This window comes from Danio rerio, chromosome 8, assembly GCF_049306965.1.
Source record: "Danio rerio strain Tuebingen ecotype United States chromosome 8, GRCz12tu, whole genome shotgun sequence".
Taxonomy (NCBI): Eukaryota; Metazoa; Chordata; class Actinopteri; order Cypriniformes; family Danionidae; genus Danio; species Danio rerio.
The window spans coordinates 39,849,158-39,863,155 of record NC_133183.1 but is presented as its reverse complement, the minus strand read 5'-3'; the positions used below and the strand labels follow the sequence as shown (position 1 = coordinate 39,863,155).

The 13,998-nt window shown below is 38.5% G+C and overlaps 1 protein-coding gene across 2 annotated transcripts; it reads right to left on the bottom strand.

The window, feature by feature from the left end:
* Positions 1–5,962: 5,962 nt before the first annotated feature.
* Positions 5,963–13,113, bottom strand: LOC141375853 (E3 ubiquitin-protein ligase RBBP6-like). 2 transcript variants are annotated; one of them, XM_073910835.1, is made up of 9 exons: positions 12,901–13,113; positions 9,152–9,276; positions 7,882–7,951; positions 7,388–7,796; positions 7,098–7,194; positions 6,919–6,994; positions 6,684–6,772; positions 6,316–6,444; positions 5,963–6,220 (listed from the first exon to the last, which is right to left on the bottom strand). In XM_073910835.1, exons 4-9 carry the CDS (start codon positions 7,545–7,547, stop codon positions 6,046–6,048), a joined length of 726 nt encoding a protein of 241 aa, XP_073766936.1. In that variant the 5' UTR covers positions 7,548–7,796; positions 7,882–7,951; positions 9,152–9,276; positions 12,901–13,113; the 3' UTR covers positions 5,963–6,045. The 2 variants fall into 2 exon arrangements, with proteins under 2 accessions (XP_073766936.1, XP_073766935.1); XM_073910834.1 differs by lacking the exon at positions 9,152–9,276.
* Positions 13,114–13,998: the final 885 nt, after the last annotated feature.

Genomic DNA, 13,998 nt, shown 5'->3' with positions numbered 1-13,998 from the left:
GTGGTTTCCCTGTTGGGATGAGATAAAATGAGTCATTTTTACTTTTGATGGTCAGTTGGCACCTTTAAACACCCCAAAAAAATGCTTGCTGGGATGGTACCAAGAGGCTGTGCTCACTTCTGGACAGAGGGGGTGTAGACTTGCAGCTAGTGCCGATAAGAGGTGCAGACGCTGAGGCTGTTCTGTATGCGAGTATTGAGGTTTTGAAACATCAGCTGACAACGTGTAGGTAGAGAGTAGCAGGTTCTGGGAGTAGATGAGCTTGTCACCGGTGTAGACTTTGACCGACTTGTGAAGTTACTCACAAGACCTCCGCTTATGGGACATTACCATTCAAATGAAACGTTTCCAGCAGAATATGACGCTTTAAAAAACTCCATCGGCACTGGTAACTATGAAAAACACGACTGAGGGCATGCGCAACGGACGGTGATGGCTGCTTAGTGAAACGCGCTCTGCTTCAGATGTCCTTTTCTTTTATAAATATTCCTACTGAGCTTTAAACTGAGGTTTTAAGTATTCGCTTTTGTTAAGAGACGTCAGAGATGGCATCCAAACGAGAATTGCTACACTCGCCCTCCAAAAAACGACCTAAAGATGACGAACGCCTTTACGACGCCATTGCCGAGATGCTCGAACAACAACTGAGCGCTATAAAGCTAAGTATGTCTGCGATCGTTCGGGAGGAAATTTCAAAGATTTCTACACGTCTTAACTCCCTGGAAAATGATGTCAAAGCGGTCGGCGACAGACTGGATTATATGCAATCCACAGTGCGCGATATTAAAAAGGATTCGATTGCCAGCACGTCGCGTGTGGAGGAGCTACAGGAGAAGCTTTGGCTTTACGAAGACAAGGCCAGACAAAATAATCTAAGATTGGTGGGTTTACCTGAAGGCGCGGAAAGCAGCAATGCAATTCAGTTCCTGCAGACCCAGATTCCTAAGTGGCTGCCGGCCTTGCAAGGGAAGGTGATCGAGATTGAACGCGCACATCGCCTGTACGCGAACGAAGATTCCTCCAGAAAGAAAGCGCGCACTTTGATTTTCAAACTTCTCCGGTACAATGACAGGCAAGCGATTCTTAAGGAAGCCAGAAATTCTTCATCCCTAAATTACGAAGGAACCAAACTATGGTTCTTCCCCGATTACAGCAAGGGCACGTCTCAAAAAAGGAAAGTCATGTCAGAAAAAAGGAAACGTCTCCAACAGTTGGGCATTGAGTCTTTCTTGTTATACCCAGCAGTGGTGAAAGTGTTAAACGGCCGTGAGCAAATTCTCTTCAAAACACCCACAGATCTGGAGAAGTTCGTCTCATCGCTAAATGCTGACACTCCGATGGGAGAAAACCTGACGGCGCTATCAACTGACTAAATTTTGCCTCATATAAAGGGTGCTTACTACATATTTCAAGTAGGAATTTAAGTTGTATTACTGATATGGACATTTGATTAGGCGAGACACGGCTCCCTGGGTATAGCCGCGCAGCTCGAGCGCATGGCCTCGAATTTGTTTATTTTCCAGGCAGGTAAGAGAGACTGTATTCTCTCTCTACAGGCTGCCATTTATATTTTGTTTATTCTGTTTTTATTTAATTTAATCATTTCGTTGTTGTTAACAGGGTTTGCTTTTTCTTATTATATATTCAATTTGATGGTTCTCTGGGGAGACATTCTTGATTACATGTGTGCTATTTATGGGTTTAAAATGATCACTGTATCTGTTAAGTGTTTAATCTATGCGTTCTGTTATGAATGATATCAACGTGATATCGTGGAATGTCAATGGCTTGAATTCACCGGTAAAGAGAACAAAATGCCTGGATTATTTACATCGCAAGAGAGCCGATATAGCTCTCATACAAGAATCCCACTTCAGGGCCTCAGATGTTACTCGTTGTCAAAATAGACATTTTAAAATTATAGCCGCTTCATCTTACACTAGCGCTTCAAGAGGAGTGCTAATACTTCAAAATAGAAGATTCCCATTTATATTAGAGAAATCAGGGAGTGATGATCATGGGGCGATCACATATGTTTTGGGATCCTGGAATAGTTTAAAAATAGCTTTTGTTTCAGTCTATGCCCCAAATAAATTTGACAGTTTTTTTTCCTTCGCTTACCAAGCTCCTCCTTAGCTTTGGTGACTACAATCTGGTAGTGGGTATGGATGCTAATGCAGTTGTCAATCCCTCTATTGATAAGTCTCTCTCCGCACCGTCCGCTGTACACAGTGACCAGTCTTCCCGGGCATTGAATGAGCTTATTTTGGATAATGACTTGTGTGATATCTGGAGGCTGCAGAATGAAAAATGTAGAGACTATACCTTTTATTCTTCCCGACACAAGACATTTACAAGAATAGATTATATTCTTATATCAAAATATTTAATTCAGAGTGTAAATAACATAGGTATTCTCCCCATGCTCATTTCAGACCATTCGGCAGTAATTTGTAATTTATCACCCCCTACAGGATTTCAAAGGACAAAAAGGTGGCGCTTTAACACAACTCTGCTACTGAAAGATGATTTTATTAAACAGTTACGAGATAATCTGACCATGTTTCTTTCAGAAAACTCCAGTTCAGCAGTTAATCCGCAGATTTTATGGGAAACAACCAAGTGTTTTCTGAGAGGGAACTGTATATCATTTGCCTCCTATGAACATAGATCTAAAACTAAAGAATTAAATCATTTAGAAAAACAAATTAAAATAATAGAGAGAGACTTAAAGGAAACTTTTTCAGAACAGAAGAGCAGGATTTTAGGAAATTTAAAATCTGATTGCAATGCAATTTTATTAAGAAAGGCAGAATTTTTGATTCATCGCACCAAACAAAATTATTATTTTAATGCAGAACGACCCACTAAATTATTAGCTTTAAGGCTGAAACATAATGAGGCAATGTCATCAATAACAGCCATTAAGGATAGTATGGGCACCCTGCATACTGCTCCGGACAAGGTGAATGCTACATTCAAGAACTTCTATGAGCATCTTTACAGTTCCGAGGTGGGGATAGAGGATCAACAAACAATTGAATTTATATCAAAACTAAATCTCCCTTGCCTAAGTGATGAGCAACAGAAATTTTTAGACTCTCCAATTACATTAAGTGAAGTAAAAGAAGCTCTAGAGTCAATGAATAAAGGAAAGGCCCCGGGCCTAGATGGTCTACCCCCAGAGTTGTATTTGGTGATATGGGACTTGCTAGGACCACTCCTTCTAAATTCCTTAAATTTTGCAATAGATACAGGTTGTTTTCACAGAGATCAGAATACTGCCCTTATCTCACTGATTTTAAAAAAGGGAAGGACCCCTTTAGCTGCTCTAGTTACAGGCCGATTTCACTAATCTGTACAGACACTAAGGTTTACGCAAAAGTTCTAGCCCGCCGTTTAGATCAAATTGCCGGTTCTATAATTTCCCATGACCAGACAGGCTTTCTTAAGGGTCGCTCTGCTATGGATAATGTCAGACGACTTTTAAATATCATGGACAAGTCCAAACTTACTGAGGATCAAAGTGCTATTCTCTCACTAGATGCAGAGAAAGCCTTTGACCGGGTCGAATGGACATATCTCTGGTCAGTTTTGAAGTGTCTGGGCTTTGGTCCAAATTTTATACATATGGTACAAACTCTGTATCGTAATTCAGCTGCAAGGGTGTCAACAGGGTTGAGCTGCTCAAGTGCTTTTCTGCTGGGCAGAGGCACAAGACAGGGCTGCCCATTGTCACCATTGTTGTTTGCCCTTTCGTTAGAGCCTTTGGCCCAGGCAATTCGTCAGGATCATGTAATCGCCCCTATCATTATAGATAATTCTAAACATCACATCTCTCTGTTCGCTGATGATATTCTACTATATATGTCAGATACTTCTACCTCTATTATTCAATGTCTTAAAATATTTAATGATTTTAGAAAAGTGAGTGGGTATAAGATTAACTGGGAGAAATCTGTACTAATGCCACTGTCGGGGAGAAGTGATATCACGTCAGTGCCCGCTTCAATTCCAGTTAATAGCGCATTTACATATTTAGGAATTCAGATTCTTCCTTCACTTCAGGTGATGGTCAAACAAAACTATAGTTCCTTATTCAACAATATCAGACAGGACCTAGAGAGATGGGGCGCACTATTACTCTCTCTGCAAGGTAGGATTGCGATTATCAAAATGAATGTTCTACCTAGACTTCTATTTTTATTTACCATGATTCCTCTTTCTCCACATAAGACGTTTTTTAAAGAAATAAATTCCATTATAACTAAATTTATTTGGAACAACAAACGTCCTCGAATTAAACTTAAAACATTACAAAAAACACCTGCTAAAGGGGGGTTGGCAGTTCCTAACATTCAACTATATTTCTGGGCATGTCGACTGCGCAGTCTTAAGACTTGGTTGGAAGTAGATGCTGATATTGCTTGGCGTAACATTGAATCATCTGCTGTGCATCCACACCGACTACAAGATTTGTTATTTACGGGATTACCTAAAAGAAAGTAAAAAAAATTGATAATAGAATAGTGGTTGACTCCCTTAAAATATGGTATGATGTTTGCAAATTTACTGGATGCACCAACAAATTTACAAAAGAATCTCCGATTTGGAACAATTATCATTTACAATCTGGGGGTAAGCCCTTTATATATAAGCTGTGGTCAGATCAAGGTATTTCTGTGTTGGGTGATATCTTCGACAACCAGGGCTTGAGGTCTTTCCAGGATTTGAAAGAAGGTTACAATCTCCCCGGACATTCCTACTTTCTGTATTTAAGGCTGAGAAGTGCAATGCGCGCTTATGGAGTTCCGTGGAACTGTAATTTGGACAATCATCCATTGCGGGACTGTGTGAATTTCTCTCAGTCACGTGGATCAATCTCATGCATTTACAACAAACTGCTTAATTATGACTCTGTTGCACTCCCCATCATCACAATATGGGAAAAGGAACTGTCCTCTTACCAACTGAACTGGGACTAGATATGGGAAAGTATCCAGGTGATGTCTAAGAATCCTGCCCATCAACTCATACACTATAAACTGATCCACAAGGCTTATGCAACTCCATATGTGCTTCACCGCATGAAACGGTTACCTACCCCTTTTTGTACACTGTGTAATTCAAACTCTGTGGGGACATACATGCATATGTTTTTTGAATGTCCACTTATCAGTACATTTTGGGATAAGGTATTTCAAACTACTTCAGAATTGTGTGAGATGTTCATTCCCAAATACCCTAATATCTGTTTATTGAATGATGATTATGATCTAAACCTAAACAATTCCCAACGCAGGATATTTCATACTGCACTAACTGCAGCCAAGAAAGTTATATTTAAAATATGGCATGAACCCTCATTTCCAGCGGATAAAATGTGGCTTATTGAACTAAAAAATATTGCACTGTAAGAACGTTCCACTGCAAGAATTAACAGAGCTAAACCCCATACAATCAAAGCATGGTCCGATTTTATTGAGAAAATTTCTTATATAATAACTAGTTAATTCTCACCCCAGAGTTTTTTTTTTCTTTTTTTTCTGTGTATTGTTATTCATTTATTATTGTAATGTCTTTATTTTATTATTATTATTATTTGAAATTTCTTTATGTATTTTTATTTAATGCAAACCCTGGCTTGTATATAGTTGTTGCTAGCTATGTATGCTGGCTTTGTTCTGCAATAAATAAATAATAAAAAAAAAAAAACACGACTGAGCACTAATAGTGTACTCAACACTTTACACTGACATTTGAAGGATCACCTGACATTAAAGACTGAAGTAAGAACGCTGAAAAAAACCCATCAGATTTTAGCCCAGAAGAGTTTCTCTTTTCCTAAATTAAAGCAAAACTTCATGATATTGTGTTTATGAATTCATTCGTGTGTGTGTGTGTGTGTGTATGTGTGTGTTGCACTGCTGGAGTGAAGGTTAACCAGTCCACACAGTTCATGCGGCTATAATCTTTATTATCTTTTATTAATAAACTATGTACAATATTTACACGTCGGCTCCAGGTCTCTTGGATGAAGGTCTCTCAGCGACGTGGTCTCTTCTGGTCGCCGCGCGTCTCTGGTGAAGATGGGGAGCGGGACCGTTTCCCTCCGGCGTCCCGGACCGAAGATGCCGCACCTGCTGAGGACGAGGAGGGCAAAGGCTCGGTCTGGCAGGAGAAGGACGGCCTCTTTCTCTTCTCAGCAGCATAGGCCTCACTGAACAGATCGAGCGCAAACACACACAAGCAGACATCATGTGGTATTTGGACAAACACTAGAACATGCGGCTATGCCAAGTACAGTTTACTCACGCGTCTATGATGGGAATGACGTATCTGCCGCTGCCGTCTATCATGACTCCCTTTCGGTCTGGGTCGTCCACCTCCAACAGGAATCCCTGTGCTCTTCCGGATGCGCTTGTGCGGCGCGGAGCGGCTGCCCTGTGAATTGAGGAGTGACAGTCAAACTCTGAGCAAACAATCTGACTGATGAGGACAAGAGCTCAAGTTCACAGCAACCGTGAGCTTGGAAAACCCAGTTACCACATTAGTGGGGCAGTGCCTAATGTGGTGTCCCGGGATCCCAAGCAGCCTCATGGCCTCACTAGTGAACATCAGAACCATGAGAATCAGCTCAGACATCTCTCACAAAGCAAACCTGTCAGTGTCTGAACGCTCACCTGCTGGAGTAGTAGCACAGGCTGGACTGGTACATCACCGCTTTCAGCTTGTCCTCCTCTGACGCCTTTGCCTCAGCCAGATTCTCAGTCTGTTTCACAGGCATTTGCACATTTGAATCTTTTTCACCCTCAACCCTTCAAACAATCTCAAATCTCCCTAAGAAGCTGAGTGCGTGTGCGTATATTGTGTGCTTTACATTGCGTTTTGCTATTGTGCTATTCATTTGTTCAATACCTTCAACAACTGCTCCAGTGAGAGGAGTGAAGGATCAGCTCTAGGTGAAGGTTTACGCCAGCGTCCAGCTTGATGTCTGCAAAACAAAGGAGCTTGTGTGACTAAAACACCAGGGACAGACCAGGAGTCTTCATATAACATCTAACAGAGGACGCGTGTGCTCATTTCACAGCACTTACCCAACAAATCTTCTGTTTGAGGACTTCAGTCCCGCCGCAGGGATCCGTCTGATGATGACCGACGTGTTTTTAGGGATGAGAGCATCATCTGTGTATTCTGACAGCAAAATAAAATCAGAATCAGCACATAATTATGGAGCACGGTATACTTTGAGAGCCATTAGCCTTTTAAAACAGCCAAAACATCCCTACATGTCAGCATCAGCACCACCTTACAGCTTCCAGAAGTGTCTGATGTAACGCATCTAATGTTAGCGTAGAACAGTTGAAGTGTCTTTTCCTCAACTCACCTTCATCAGTCTGGGCGTTGCTGATCTTCAGCTGGCAGAACTTCAGCCTCTTGCTCCTCATGATCTGCCGCTTCAGCTCCCCCGCGCTGATGTTGAGGCCTTCAAACTGGAGCGAGTCGTAGGTGAGTCGACTCTGGAACCTGTAGTGAACACAAGACATACTGAACACAAACACAAAGCACAGCGTAATAAAAAGGGTCAAACCTGAGTGATGGGAACAGCAGGCGATCAATCGACGTATCCAACGATCAATAATATCGATAATCTGGAAAAATTGTCACGGAGGACGCAGAGATCAGATGCCAATCGACACAGCGAGATTCAAACAACACCCACAGGACTTCTTCTTCTTCTTCTTCCTGGTGTTTATTGGCGGTTCGCATTCTTATCAGAGCATTACCGCCACCTACTGTGGGTTATGGATCAGAGACTCTCTTATTTTTATTTATTTATATATATATATATATATATATATATATATATTTTTTTTTTACCTCTTGACTCTTCAAAACCCGAGCCTTCGATGTTGCTGCGTGTTCAGCTCCTCCATCTACAGCTCAGGTCCTTCACAGCCGAGACATAGAAAACATAGTAGATGAGAGGAGAAAGCTTAATATTGTTATAAATAAAATAATAATTAAGTTAATTAAATAAATATATTTAGACATTCTATATCCTATGTATTAACTGAGTTCTTTTTAAGAATTGAATCAACCATTTCTTTCCTTCCTGATATAAAAACTCTTTCAGTGTTATTTGTTCATCATTTATCTGTAGGTCATTAATTAACATATTTCTTTCCTCTGTGTATTTATTGCAACTAATGATTACATGTTCTACTGTCTCTCTTTCTCCGCATCCATCACACAACCCTGTTGGATGTTTTCCTATCATGTGTAATGTAGTGTTCAGCCCTGTATGTCCTATCCTTATTCTTGAAAGAATACAATCCTCCTTCCTGCTCCCCCATGATTTCAAAATCTGTCCTACCTTTGGTTGTATTGCATATAAATGTCTGCCTTTTTGTTCATTGTCCCAACTTATTTGCCACTTTTTGTGTATTCCCTTTTTAATTACTGATTTAAGTTCAGCCCTACTATACCTGATTTTCATTTCTATCCTCTCTTTTGCCATTACTGTTTTTGCTAATCTATCTGCTGCTTCATTGCCCTCAACTCCTGAATGTGCTGGTACCCATACAAACTCAACTATTTTGTTTTTCTGTTCTAAATTTTGTAATAATTGAAGAATTTCTATTATAATGTCCTGTCTAGTTTCCGATTTTTTAATATCCAGGCATAGTAACGCTGAAGTTGAATCAGAACATATTATCGACTTGTTTAGATCCATTTCATAAACTTTGTTGACTGCTAGCATAATTGCTAGCAGCTCTCCTGTAAATACTGACAAATGATTAGATATTCTTTTCCCTTCTAACACATCTAAACTTGGAATAATATATGCGATCCCCACCCGGCCACTTTGCGGATCTTTTGATGCATCTGTAAAAATGTGTGTATACTGATCATATTTTGTCCCGATATACTCTCTTGTTAGATATCCCTCTGTTAACTCATGTCCTTTTTCCTGTCTGTCTTTCAATAATTTGAGGTCTATTTTTGGTTGTGGTAATATCCATAAAAGTGTTGTTGGTAGAACTATTGATGGTATAATATTATATTCATTTAATTTCATTTCCTGCACTAATTCCTCAATAATCCAGTTAAAGCTATTAATTTTCTTTTTCCCATATTCCCAACATACCTCCATTAGTGTTTTTACAGGATGATTAACCTCTTGGCCTTTTGTTCTTGCCCAGTATGTCAATATCAGTTGTTTCCTTCTTAGTTGAATTGGCATTTCCCCCATCTCCACCTGCAAAGCTGGAACTGGAGAGGAAGAATATGCTCCGCAACAAATTCTAAGAGCTTGGGATTGTATTCTTTCAAGTTTTTCTAATTGTGACTTTGCTGCTGAATTGTATGCCACACAACCATAATCTAAAATTGCTCTGATCATTGTTACATAAATAGTTTTTAAAGCTAGTCTATCTGCTCCCCACTCACGCCCAGAAATACATCTCATTACATTCAAAATTCTTTTGCATTTCTCCTGCATCTTACTGATGTGATTACTCCATGTAGCTCTAGAATCTAACCACATACCTAAAAACCTGATCATTTTTACTTGTTCTAATTCTATATTATATATTTTCAGTTTTAGGTCAATACTACTTTTTTTGTTTGTAAAGAAAATATATTTGGTTTTTTCCACTGAAAATTTAAAACCCCATTTATTTGACCAGTTCTCAACTTTAATTAATGCTGTTTGCATTTTATTAACTATATGATCCACATTTCTGCCTCTTAACCATAGAGCTCCATCATCTGCAAACAGAGATTTATTGATATTTCTTTCTAAACTTGAAAAACATCATTAATCATAATTAGAAATAACAAAGGACTTATAACACTGCCTTGTGGAGTACCATTTTCAATAATTCCTCTACTCGACACATCTTTCCCAATCTTTACTCTAATATATCTTTCAATTAAAAACTCTTTAATCCAATTAAATAGTCTACCACTTATTCCTATTTGGTTCAACTTAATTAACAGGCCCTCCTTCCATAGCATATCATATGCTTTCTCAATATCAAAGAAAACTGCCACTACTGTTTCCTTATTAGTTAACGCTTTCCTAATGTCTGTTTCTAAATTAATAACTGAGTCCATTGTACCTCTTCCACTTCTGAATTCACTTTGATAAGGGGAGAAAAAGTTATTTTTCTCCAAGTGATACCCAAGTCTGTCAGTGATCATTTTTTCCATTAATTTACACATGTGTGATGTTAGTGCTATTGGTCTATAGCTTAAAGGATTACTAGGGTCTTTACCTGATTTTTTTATGGGTATAATTAATGAATCCTTCCATTCTAGAGGCAATTTTCCTTCTTCCCACACCCTGTTATAAAATTCCAGAATTTTCCTTAGTGACTCTTCACTTAACTTTTTTAACATCACATAGCTTATATCGTCTTGTCCTGGAGTTGATGTCTTGGTGTATTTTAATGCCCTTTTCATTTCTGAAAAGGTGAACAAGACATCTAACGTACCTTCGGTAACTGTCCTTTTTTCCATTATATTACAATTCCCGGATAACACTCTTTCTCTCATATTCTTACTTTCATTTGTCAAGTTATTGGAGCTGTTTACTTTTAAGAACTCATTTTTAAACATTTCTGCTTTATCTTTAACATTTACTGCATTCTTGCTTCCTACATTTAATACTGGGTATTCATATTCTCTTCTAATACCACTCATTTTTCTTATCATATTCCATACTTCCTCAACCGGAGTACTTTTCCCAATTTCATTACAAAACGATCTCCAATATTCTTTCTTCTTTTCTCTGATTATTTTCCTAGTTTCTGCCTGAGCTTTCTTATATTCTATCAAGTTTTGCAATTTATGTGTTCTCTTTAGAATTTTAAATGCCTTCCTTTTTTTTCTTACTGCTATTGTACACTGGTCATTCCACCATGGGACCATTTTCCCTACTCTTTTTCCTGAACTCTTTGGAATACTTTCATTTGCTGCATGCCGAATTACATTACTTAACTCTGCATATAGCCTTTCAATTTCAATATCTTCATTCATCTTAATTTTTTTCAACCCTTCTTCACTTATTTCTTTGAATTTCTCCCAATCAGCTTTCTCATACTTCCATTTTCCAGAATTACCTTTATTAACATTCTTATTCTCACTATTTATAATTGAACTAATAATAGGAAAATGGTCACTTCCAATTGAGCATTTCCTTATGACCTCCCATACTGTAATTCCACCCAGTGAATTTGACACAATTGTTAGGTCAAGTGCTGATTCTTTGCTTGTATTTACATCCATTCGTGTATATCCTCCATCATTCATGCATACCAAATTTTTCTTTTCTATAATCTCCTCTATTACCATACCATTTCTATCTGTTATTATTCCTCCCCATAGTGTATTATGTGCATTAAAATCACCACACCATATAACCCTTTCTTCATTTAGACCTTTAATTTCTTCCATACTATCCATTGTTAGTTTTTTACATGGGTTATAAAAATTTATTATAACATACTCTTTTATTCCATACCATATTTCTATCACTATATATTCCAGGTTTACTCCTTTTTCCAAAGTTCTATAAGGCATTCCTTCTTTTATAAACGTGACACAACCTCCACCTATACCTTCTTCCCTGTCCCTTCTTACACTTACATATCCCTTTAAAACAAAATCTAACCTTGAGTTCAACCAAGTTTCCTGAATACATATTACATTAGGTTTTTCTTTCATTTTACTTAAATATCCCTTAAACTCTTGTCCATTAGCACATAGACTTCTTGCATTCCATTGTAGGATTCTCAACATAACCCTACTAACCTATTCCTATCTCCTGACTCTCTTGAAAATCTGAACTGAGGCTTCTTCTTATATCATCACTCTTCAGACCCTTTATTTCCAGATACCTTTCTGCTGCTTTAATTATTATTTGTATCTTTTCTGTTCTTCTTTCTGTTTGGGCAGTGCAGTTAATTACTTCTACCATGAAGAGTACAAAATTTTTCTTGCTTACTAACGCCAAATCCTCTGATGACCTACTTTCACCAATTCTTTCTTCTCCTTCATTTTTCTTACCTGAATCCAATCTTACTGTTTCATTTGACTTCCTCTTTTCCCTCACCATCTTTACTGCTTCAGCGTAAGTTAGATTGTTTTTTTCTTTTTCCTGCTGAACTTCCACTGCCCTTTTTCTTGCCTCACAACCTCCATATGCAGCATTATGTCCTCCTCCACAGTTGCAACATTTCACCTCCACTCCTTCTTCACACTTTCCAAATTCGTGTTCCCCTCCACATCGCGCACATCTTATTTTTGATTTACATAAAGCTGCTGTGTGCCCATACCTCTGACAGTTGTAACATCTCATTGGAGGTGCATTGTATTCTATAACTGGGTAGCTGATGAATCCCATTCTGACTTTATCTGGCATTTCTCTTCCTTCAAATTTAATGCGCACCGACAGACTGTCCATTCTTCTTCCTTCTCTATTCATCTTCAATCTAACTGCGTCTATGACTTTACCTCCATCAAGATTCTTTTTTAATTCCTCCATTGTTACCCCAATAGGAACTCCTTTTATCACGCCAAATATCCATGAATTCTGACCTATGATCTTACTACTCGTAACAACCTTCTTCCCCACTGTTTTTACTTTCATTGCCTTATTTTTCTGTTCTTCGTTTTTGCACACAATCATTAACGCACCATCCTGAAGCACCTTTGCGAATGCGATTTCACCTACTTGTTTCTTTAATTCATGTGTCAACATCATTGGATTTATTCCTGAAACTCCCGTTTCTTCCTTGAATCTTAATATTATCCTAAATCCTAATTTGGCTTTTTCTCCAACCCCTTCCTCCTCACTCGCTAGCGAACTACTTTCCGATGCATCCTCCTTACCTTTTTTCCTTTTCCTAGATGCTTTTTTCCCGTATCGTCCTTCTATTTGTGTCCATCCTATATCCATATCATCCTCTTCCTCCTCTTCACCACTATTCTCTACTCTTAGAGTCTCCGATCCATTCCCAACTTTATTTTCTCGATTTCTATTCTTTGAATTATTTTGATTGTTTGAATTCGCCGCCATTACTCTGTCGACGTCATCAACCTTCCGCCTTCCGGTATATCGACCCCATCACACCCACAGGACGGTTGTCATGGATGCTGATGATGAACACGTGACGCATGCGCTGTACAACTTCCGGCAATATTATCATTATTAATATTAATTTTATTGATAGTAGTAGTAAAATCATTGCGATAAGTATAATAAAATAAACAGCAGAACAGTTGGCCATCTCTGAATAATACACAGCGACGTTTCCCTGCACGAACGATTCAGGCCTTCGCCAAGAAGACTCGGGTGAGTCGATGATTCAGGGATTGATTCAACTGTCCGTTCATCCTATTGGCTTCTTTGGCTGAATGAATCGTTCAATGCTTTACTCAAATAAAGCGGCCTCTTGCTGCCACCTATTGGGGGTTTGCTTTTTTGTTTTCAAAAGTACTTTGACACTTTTTTAAAGGCACCTTTAAGTTCATTTTTGCACAAAAGCTCGTCTCTGTGCGTTCCAAATGGTTTGAAATTTCCTTAGCACATGGTTTTCTTGATGCGTTTGAAATTTTCAATGTAAATCCACTCGTACTTGCATTTGATCTTTATTATGCCTTAAAATCAAAACTATACTAAAGGTGTCTTATCCAAATGCAGATTTTCATTCAAAACGTTATGACAGAACCATATTACTTTACAGTGGCCCATGGATATATATATATATATATATATATATATATATATATATATGTGTGTGTGTGTGTGTTGCTTGTTTCTTATTTACCCATGCAGTGACTTTTAGGCATAAATACTATGTAGGCTTGCTAAAGGGTTGCATGAGAAATGTCATCATCGTGAGAGCTTGACTTTTTTTTTGTCGCTGCCTTTAGTTGTGGTGAAATGAGATGCATCATGTCGTTTATCTGTTTGTGCAGTCTGTACCT